Source organism: Oncorhynchus nerka, linkage group LG21, assembly GCF_034236695.1.
Source record: "Oncorhynchus nerka isolate Pitt River linkage group LG21, Oner_Uvic_2.0, whole genome shotgun sequence".
Taxonomy (NCBI): Eukaryota; Metazoa; Chordata; class Actinopteri; order Salmoniformes; family Salmonidae; genus Oncorhynchus; species Oncorhynchus nerka.
Window position 1 is genome coordinate 21,126,076 of NC_088416.1, and position 10,177 is coordinate 21,136,252.

The 10,177-nt window shown below is 44.0% G+C and overlaps 1 protein-coding gene across 2 annotated transcripts in view; it reads left to right on the plus strand.

Moving 5' to 3' along the window:
* Positions 1-8,132, plus strand: part of LOC115104073 (rap guanine nucleotide exchange factor-like 1) — a 35,765-nt gene extending 27,633 nt beyond the window's left edge. For both annotated transcript variants that reach the window (XM_029625250.2, XM_029625251.2), the window contains exons 13-15: positions 2,953-3,017; positions 3,182-3,236; positions 5,949-8,132. In XM_029625250.2, coding sequence (XP_029481110.1) covers positions 2,953-3,017; positions 3,182-3,236; positions 5,949-6,073 — 245 coding nt within the window. In that variant the 3' untranslated portion in view covers positions 6,074-8,132. The remainder of the gene's footprint in view (positions 1-2,952; positions 3,018-3,181; positions 3,237-5,948) is intronic.
* Positions 8,133-10,177: the final 2,045 nt, after the last annotated feature.

The window sequence follows — 10,177 nt, forward strand, 5'->3', positions numbered from 1 at the left end:
TGTCAATGTCACTTAGACACCAAAAACATGTGTGGAATGTTTTTATATTTGAATGCTGCGTATACTAGGCTCCAATATAATGTCAAGTTAAGAATGACGCCAGCTCCTAGTTTCCTATACAGGGCTGCTCTCAAGTCTCTTCCTTATTTGAAGATCAATTCAATCTAACGTTGTAGTATTTTTATGCAGCTGTTTTCCACCAATGGTCCAATAGAATCACAGAATGGTTTTGGTGTACTGTAATATAATAATGTAGCTCTGTTGGTAGAGCATGGCACCAGGGTTGTGGGTTTGATTCCCATGGGGGACCAACTTTAAAAAATATTTTTGTTACACTATCCACTCACTTACCGTAAGTCGCTTTGGAGAAGAGTGTCTGCTAAATGACTAAAATGTTCATGTGAAATAATAATGAGGATTTTTATCCGAAGTGACTTAGTCATGTGTGCGTACATTTAAAAAAAAACATTTGGCTGGTCCCGGGGATCGTACCCACTATCCCGGTGTTGCAATTACCATGCTCTTCCAACTGAGCTACAGAGGACCATGAACTTAAACAAGACAAACGTACAAGACAACGTACATACTTTTAAAAAATCAACTCCTACGGCTACCAGGTCGACTCCTTTCACAGCCAGATGCTTCCACTTTTTCATAATAGGACCATAGAGAATGATAAAGGACGCCATTGTGGCGTCTGTGAGCGCACACGGGCAGCGCAATTGAGGACATCTCCATTTTGTAGTTGTCAATTTTCTTGTACTGTTTTTATCAGTTGGTAAACAAACTGAAATGGTGCTTAGTGCCACCTGCAGTTATGAAATGTTTGCGCACAAGTATAATTCATTAGCTAATCCCTCCTGATTACCTAGATAGAATTATGTGATCCTTCATAAAAGGGATAGTTCACCCAAATTAAGAAATAACACATTGGTTTCTTTAGCCTGTAAGCAGTTTATGGACAAGGTACAGCAATCCATGAACTATCCCTTTAACCCACTCCCACCCAGTTGACTACAAAAGGCTGAACGTCCTGAATGGTGTTGCCCATGCTAAAACAGGCTTTTGGGCACTAGAGTACTCTCATTCTCTATGGGTAGGACACATCTGCTGGCTAGCAGCTTAACAACCATACTGCATAAGCATTGCTATATGTATTGCTGAATGTTTCTTAATGGTCACCAGCATGTCACTGCTGGCTTGCTTCTGAAGCTAAACAGGTTTGGTCCTGGTCAGTCCCTGGATGGGAGACCAGATGCTGCTGGAAGTGGTGTTGGAGGGCCAGTAGGAGGCACTCTTTCCTCTGGTCTAAAAAATATCCCAATGCCCCAGGGCAGTGAATGGGGACACTACCCTGTGTAGGGTGCTGTCTTTCGGATGGGACGTTAAACGGGTGTCCTGACTCTGTGAGGTCATTAAAGATCCCATGGCACTTATTGTAAGAGTAGGGGTGTTAACCCCGGTGTCCTGGCTAAGTTCCCAATCTGGCCCTCAAACCATCACGGTCAGCTAATCATCCCCAGTTTACGATTGGCTCATTCACCCCCTCCTCTCCCCTATAACTATTCCTCAGGTCGTTGCTGTAAATGAGAACGTGTTCTCAGTCAACTTACCTGGTTAAAATAACAGATAAATAAAATTATAAATGGTGCAACCCATAGGATTTGAAAATGTCCATAATATGTCAGCAGTAATAGTGGAATGATTGTTTTGTACAGTAGAACTTACCCACCCGTGTTGTGATATTCGTCTATTGATTTCTCCCGTAGGAGCGGCATCTGTTGACAAAATGGGAAAGCTGTGGCTGTGTTATCTAGTGGAAACCAGGTCGAGTGGCCATGTAGAAATCGCTCCGTCATGTCCTGGTTACTAATATTCTACACCGTTCACTCAATTTCAGTTTGAGAAAACAATCACTGAATACTGTAGCGAATCATTGTACTAAATCGCTGTGAAATATATTTTCAATAACAAAAAAAGAGTTTTTACAGCTGTTTGGACCAAAACCAAAAGTGAAAGACTAAAGCTCAATGAGAAGACTGGGAGATTTTGTTTTGAATGCAGCCTATTGCTGTTGCAATTACCCTAGCTTCCACAAAGGGGAGAAGTTCTAGGTGTGGCACCTTTTTAAATGCTAGTACAACCTCAGTGATATTTCACTCTGACCTGGGTGGCAGGGTGAAGCATTTTCAAAATGGTATTGGACGTTATGTTATAGCAGGAGTGTATTATTGTGCGTAACCTGACAGCTCAGTGAGGGCTTCCTGGTACCACACTCGCTGGTTCAGAACGATAGTCTTTGTCCGTTCATCTCTGTGGTTTAAATAACTGAACAGTTCAAGCAGGCATGTGTATGTTGAAGAGTAAGATGCATCTGGCTTTTCTCTCTCTCTCTCTGTGTGTGTGTGGGTGATGGTGGGGGAGTGAGGGAGGAAGATCCATATGCTTGCTATGTGTGTGATAGAGAGTTGGTTGGCAAAGTTAATCTGTGTGTGTGTTCGGAAAGAGAAGGTGTGCCTGCTGTCCAGTGTGCAGCTCTTAAAGCTCAGCTCCTAGCATCTTTAGTCCAGGGGTGAAAGAGGTCACATTAGCGTATCGCCTCACCTCCCTACCTCCCTCCCTCCCTCCACCACACGCACAAACACCCTCCCTCCCCCAGGTCTAGCAGCATTCAGAACATTCTTCCTGACTGGGCGTATCGTCTCGATTAAACATGCCCCCCTTTTACCCAGCACCCGCAAATTCCAGTTCCTATGAAGGGATCACGGATTGTGACTCTTTGGCTTGTCTCCCTCTCGGTCGTACCTGTCCTCCGTCTATGGGCTAAAGCACCGGTAGACAAGGGCAGCTGCTGGGGCAGGTGTCCACAAGCCATTACTTAACTGTTCCCTGCCTTCACTGTGTGTTTACCTTTCTCTCTCCCTGTCTCTTCTTTTTCTCTCTCTCTCTCAGATCTGACCTTCCTCCACGAGAGCTGCAAGTCGTTTCATGGGGAGCTTGTCAATTTTGAGAAGATGGTGAGTGTACATTCAGCCATTGACAGAATAGCCAAAGAAATACATGTCTGTTTCTATTCGGCACAATCGGCGTGATTCCCTGGACAAAAAGTTACCCCCCCCTCCCCATTTCCCTGACTACTGTCTTACTACACATTACTCCACGCGTCTCCTCTCTCTTCCAGCATAAAGTTGCAGAGATGGTGAGGAGCATCAGACGATACAGGAGCTCCCAACTAGGTAAGCGTTAATGGCCACAGGCACACCTGTCTGTTAAGAATAGTCTTGAAGGAGCCGAGCTCCACCCTGCCATCTGTTTAGAACAGCACAGGCCTCGGGGCCGTTCAATCACACAACCGCCATTCGCGACCACTACACACCCACACAGGCATTCTCCACCCATAATGAATGATATTACTGTCTGACAAACCACCTTGCTAAAACACTCCACGAAGTTGAGTTTAACACTTTAACATTATCATTCATTACATGGCCTAGTTTGCATAAACGCCCACTAACATGAAATTCACCGCACTGGGTACAGCTCAAAACGCTGCGACATGGCTATCACACAGCCTAGCATGTTAAATGCTCAATATCATTATTGTCACGTAGCATCACATGCTAAAACACTCGCGAATGTTGGTATCGCATCGTCTAGCATGCTTAACACTCAATATCACTCTCACGGTTACACAACACATCTCACAGCCCGGTCCACTATTTTTTTAAGAGCCAGCATCCCCAAGCGTCAGTGCGATTCATTTGTATGGCGCTCGTGCGCTAACTCCGCTCATTAGTTTCAGTAAAGCGCGACGCTGTCGGCCACACTAAGATCAGCGACGTCCGGCCCACGTCCAGTCTAACGCTGTGCCCCGATCAACACACACAAGAGATTGCTGAGGTGATATAAGACTCGTAACGCAAAGACACTCGATAACCCAGTAGAACGTTGGCTTTCGCCACCCTCTTATCGCTGTGTATTTAGTGACATGGGGCATAAAGAGAGGGTTTCACAGCGGGTGAACAACTTGACCCGTCTACATACAACACAACATGTAGAGGTTTTATACCAGCTGAGGATTCTTCACATGTACAAGCATGTTACATGTAGAAAAATACTCTACGTCTAGATATTTGGGAGAAAAAAATGTGAATGCTCCTCATGGTAAACACTCCTGACACAGTGCACTTGCTAATGGACAAACACCACACCATGTTGAACACCACTAAAATAACCATAAGCTACTGTACCTTATTTGTACTGCTACATTGATATGGAGTAAAGTGTTGTTGGGTGTGGAGCTTTACAAGAAAGGCATTTCACTGTACTTGTGTACGTGACGTTAAAACTTGCGACGTGAGACCAGAGCCAAGCCTCACTGCTTCACGGCATACCGTGACCTTAATCAGTGCATAATGTTGCCTCAGCCAGGACAGGGTTAATGGTTTTGTTGTTGCATTTTACTTTTAGATCTAGTTACAGATCTAGTTCTGTCTATTAGATGACAAGTTAATTCCAAGGCTTAAGCTCCTTTTGTGCTGTATAAAGAACACAAACAAGACTTGACGTAAACTGTGGTGGGTAGAACCTGAGGTTGAAAAGCTTCTGCCTGAAAGTGGACAAAATGGGGTTTCTTTTCACTCTGGGTTTCTCAAAATGGGGTTTATTTTCACTCTGGAATATTCCATCGTCTTCCTTCGGGATCCTCAGACCAGTTGCAGGAAGTGCTGAAACCCTTTTTTAGATGTCTATTATATGGTACACAGTGCTATAATGAATCTGGGCTTAGATGCATAAATCCTACAGGGCTTAGTTACAGCGGTACATTGTCTGAGATTACCACTGTATCCTAATGGACTTGCATGGAATGTATCACAAAGTGCCTCGTTGGATGACCGCAGGGGTCTCTCTCCCTCATTTCAATCCCTCTATTTTTCACCAGCTTTCTCCCCATCTCTTTTTTTTTTTCTCTACCTGAGTGACTTTGACAATGGTCATCTCATTCCATTAAGTATAGGTTACTTCTGCTTAGCGAGCTAGAGCACACATTTAACCCCGTGTTCTCTGACAGGTATAGTCTCTACATTCAGGCATACACCACATTCACAAACCCATTGAACCCCCCCCCAAAAAAAGGGAACAGCTTCAAAATGGCCCTTTGGGCTCAGTAGTAAAATGGCCATCTTATCCTATAGATCGCTGTTGTGATGGTGGCACAGAGGAGGATAACGATGCATCCAAGAAGGATTTGCTGCACCCAGAATGGGAAATGACAAGTTGAGGCTATTGATAGCCTGCCTGACAAAGTGTTTTGCTGTTGGTTAGAACTGAATCAAACCAGTTTCTTTGCCTGCTGCATTGTGTGGGCTCGTCGTGAGCAGATGCTGCTGCGATCCTCTAGTTAGGTCAAGTGGAAGTAGTGGGGTATCTGTCGCCGCCCGGTGGTGATATCAGGACATTGCACGCCACAGCAGCTTCTCTGGGGGTTACACTACCATATAGCGCAGGGATCATCAACTAGATTTAAATATATATATATATATATTTTTATATATTTTTTTTGCGGATGGCAGGAATATAATTACAAATAATTTGTAGACTGCAAATTGACCGAAAGTATCCCAAACATAATCATTTCAAACCTTGCCTATATTGAATACGATCACGTGCCTCTTTATTATGAGTGGGAATACTTGGGAACAGGTTTCAATTTTTTTTAATAACTTGGAGCTTATTTCCTGGTGTTTTTACAGACTTTAATGTCTAATAATAATAATTATACAAAAAAAAATATTTTTGTGCTAAAAAATTGGGGGGGCAAATAAAACCACCTGCGGGACGGGACGCCAGTTGAGGGACCCTGATCTAGGTGGTGAAATATGATTACTGCTTAAATTGTTTTGTTTGGGGGTATGTTTAACTAATGAACTGACCTCTCTCTCTCGTAGCTTTGGATGCAGAGCCTTCCCCCTCTCACCTCCAGACCAAGGCCTACATTCGCCAGCTGCAGGTCATTGACAATCAGAACCTGCTCTTTGAAATGTCCTGCAAGATGGAGCCCAAAGACATGTGAGAGAAAGTGTAAGAAGAGGGACGAGAAAGAGGGAGATCGCCCATACTCACCCCCCCCCCTTCTCCACTGCAACTCTGCCCTCCTCAATGGCCTCAACTCTGATTGGATGAATCAGCTAGCCATTTTTGTAGCTTTGCTATGCTCTGTGTTTTCCTGGCTTCCTCCCACACCCTTCCCGGTCTGCTTGTCACGAGCCACCTCTGATTTTGTGTACAATACTCAGACTGCTGGAAACGGCTGAGAAAAATGACTGGAACTCTTTTCTTCGAAGCTTTGTGCGTGTGACTTTGTGAGCATGTTGATGTATGAGGAGGGCAGGAGGTTTCAGGACTGACTTGAGTAGCAGATTGGACAGCCATTTTGTGCAGAGGATGAATGAATAGTAGACTTTTGTTTGATTTGTTTTTGTTTCCCCAACACCAAGTCATGCTTTTGCTTTCACGTCCAAGTGAAGCCTGTCCAGTTTGCACTGCCACCAAACCCCCTTCCCCAACTGAACCTTTCTGAACTTACCCAAACCAGGATGGTTAGCCCAAATGGGGAAAGGCCGGCTTTGTTTTACTAGACCAGTTGAACTGAAGTCTCTATGACATTTGACCCCCAGACAGACTGTATTCCTGCTATTGTCCCACCTTTTCTCTGTGAACTACTCGGACGTGAGACAATCTAACCCTGTGACCTCTAACTCTTGACCCCTCCCCTCCAGCCAACATGGGCACTTACCACCGACCACTCAGTGGCAGCCCTCAACGAGTCAGCGACAATTGGATAATAGAAAATATACTCCTGTACTAGTACTTCTGGGATAAAATAAACCCAGAGTTTGTACCTCTGAACAAAAGCTTCCACCGTGTCACAAGAAGATGTGGTATTCTGACTGATGGTGGAATGAAAAGTCTCTGAACCCCATTTGTGCTGCGGGCTTATTGGCTCCCCACATCAAAGATCTCTCATTGGCTGAGTCAGTTGTTGATTGACAGCTCTTGATAATCCCACCCTTTGGGGGGGTTCAGACTGAGGCCTCAGGTTCACCATCACAAGACAAACTCTTCTTTATGTACAGTACAGATGATGGCAGCCAACATATTTGTATCAACCAAGCACTTTTGCCTGACCTCAGGGTACATTTCAATGAGGATAATAAATACAGCATGAGAATTGTTTGTGATTGTACAAAATGTTCAGTATAGTTCAGTATGATTTTTATCGCAATTTAACAAAGCCATTATTGTCACATAACTCTCAACAAAAGAACCAAGGCCCGTTTTATTTTATAGGCATGGTACCATCATCATGGCCACTTGTACTGCACCATAGTTTCTAATATGCTGATTGATGAATTTTCTCGTTGAAAATGGAGTTAAACAACTGGACCCAGTGACGCTGACAACACTTGTTTGCCTGCAAATCTCTCAGGATCCCTGGGTCACGACCTTCGCGGAGGGCTGCCTGGCAATGCCTGTACAATAAAGCTGTAATGTAAATATTCTATGTGTAAATAGCTAAATAATATGGAGACTCTATTTTATGTAAGATGCAAGGAGATTATTTTATTTGTTTTTGTAAATCTGAGAACGGGTGTAAATGGAGACAGAAATGGAGTCTGCTACTGTAGTTGAGGTGAATTGATGAATTGTACAGCATATTTCTTCTGTTTTTTGTTTTCTTAAGCGAGACGGGGTGGGGTGGGGGGGGGAATTTGACTCGCGTGGGGTTTTGTTTTTGTACAGAAGTCAGTGTTTACAGTCATCTCTCCTGAAACTCAGATGTGTCATTAGATGTGGCCCAAGGTTATCAGAGCAGTTGTATCAAACCCACCCTTAACCCTTAGGCAATGTGTAGATCTGGAGTAATTGGATAGGTGGTAATGTAGTAATACCTCCACTTTGCCCTGTGATAGGATAGATGGAATTTTCACTACATTATATTACTTACACCTATCACCTGTTTAGGAGGTTGGGGCTGAGGGTTTGGGAGTCGATCTGTTCTTTTTAACCATGGGGAGGCCCTTCACTCTGGCCTCAGTTACCACACACCTAAATAAAGCCTCTTCTGATGACACCTGTGTGCTGTTGGTTTATTCTGTCATTTAACCTTGGCTGCCTCTTTCTCAATTTTTCACTTAAAACATATAGGCATTGGCACACGGAGCAGGGGTTTAGAAAAGCTCATTTTAACCAATTCAAATGTATCAGTTCCTCCAACTAATTTAAGTTACTTAACTTGAGTTAATCATGGATGGATTTGGACATGAAGACCCAAAAATTCTAATATAGGTAGCATTAATTTGCATTGGATTTGTACCACATATACTAAAAAGTTAGCATTTGATACAGTGGCTGGGTAACAAAAAAAAAGCATGGTCACACCTTGTCATGAACTGTTTACAGAGTAAGCAAACCAATATGACAGAGAGCTTTTCATTTTGTGCCGATATGGGATATACATTTTGTCCTATCATGATGGAATGGTCCCCGACCATATACCCTAGACATCCACCTGAGTGACCCATACACTGAGAAGTCATTGTGTGTATTCGGTATGTTGTGAAATGGTTAAATATTACTGCACTGTCAGAACTAGAAGCACAAGGATTTCGCTACACCCGCAATAACATCTGCTAAACACGTGTATGTGACAAATTCAAATCAAATTTGTTACTCCCTTCCCCTGAAACACCTACGCTGGTCCCCTGTTGTGACCATTTCCACAAGCATCTCTATGCAGTCAGACCTTTGATTATTTTGTGCCACCAGGGCCACAATAATTTTCTCCCTCTCTGATTGTCCAAGTGTGACCCCTCCCCATGGGTTACTGCAGCTAGTGTTGCCAGCACTACCACGACCTGGGTGGTGGCACCCCACCGGAATTCCCACCGGCTAGGCACAAGGTTGTTAAGGTTCTCATTAGCAGCTGTGACAAATGTATTTTATGTTACGCTCACCCATCCGGGGGCTTTGGCTTTGTAAGGCCAGGCAGGCTCAGAATCTTGAGTGGGCGGTGCTTCTTTAGTGGGTCTCTGACTGCATATTTCTGCCTTGGCTTCTTGCCGTAGGCTCGTCTCGTCATTGTTGGTAGTCAAGCCTACTATTGTTGTCTTCTGCAAACTTGATGATTGAGTTGGAGGCGTACATCGTCACGCAGTCATGGGTGAACAGGGAGTACAGGAGGTGGCTGAGCACACACCCTTGTGTGGCCCCACCTGGGTACTATAGTGTTGAACGCTGAGCTATAGTCAACGAACAGCATTCATAAATAGGTATTCATCTTGTCCAGATGGGATAGGGCAGCATGCAGTGTGATGGCGATTGCATCGTCTGTGTATCGCCTCCCTACCACTGAGGAAGTACAGTTCCTGCGCAGCCCAGTCAAAACTGTTCGCTGCTCTGGCCCCCCAATGCTGGAACAAACTCCCTCACGACGCCAGGACAGCGGAGTCAATCACCACCTTCCGGAGACACCTGAAACCCCACCTCTTTCAGGAATACCTAGGATAGGATAAAGTAATCCTTCTCACCCCCCTTAAAATATTTAGATGCACTATTGTAAAGTGGCTGTTCCACTGGATGTCTTAAGGTGAACGCACCAATTTGTAAGTCGCTCTGCATAAGAGCGTCTGCTAAATGACTTAAATGTAAATGTAATGTAAATGTGTATCTATTTTCGAGGTAAGCAAATTGGAGTGGGGTTAGGGCAGGCCTGGGCAATTATTTTCCATGGAGGGCCACATTCAAATATATTTTTGCCATCGCAGGCCAGAATCATATTACAGGATTATACGTGTATGACTGTGTTGACAGATATATCTACTGTAAATCACATCCAGATATGCTACTTCACTTTTTTAACATGCCCTGAAATAAACCATATCCATGTTCACCTTTTGGTAGGTATTTTCCTTATTAAACATGCAATGAACTACACGGAGGGAAAAGTACACATGCATTCAGCACCATGGACAGAACTCTTGTTAACGGGTATGCACAAAAACAAAAAGAGCTCAACATTACATTTAAACTACTCAGTGTAAGTCTCTGATGGGCATTGACTAGAGCAGTGAAGTCAGGTATAGTTTCTGACGTCGCTATGCGCAGGATTGCTGAG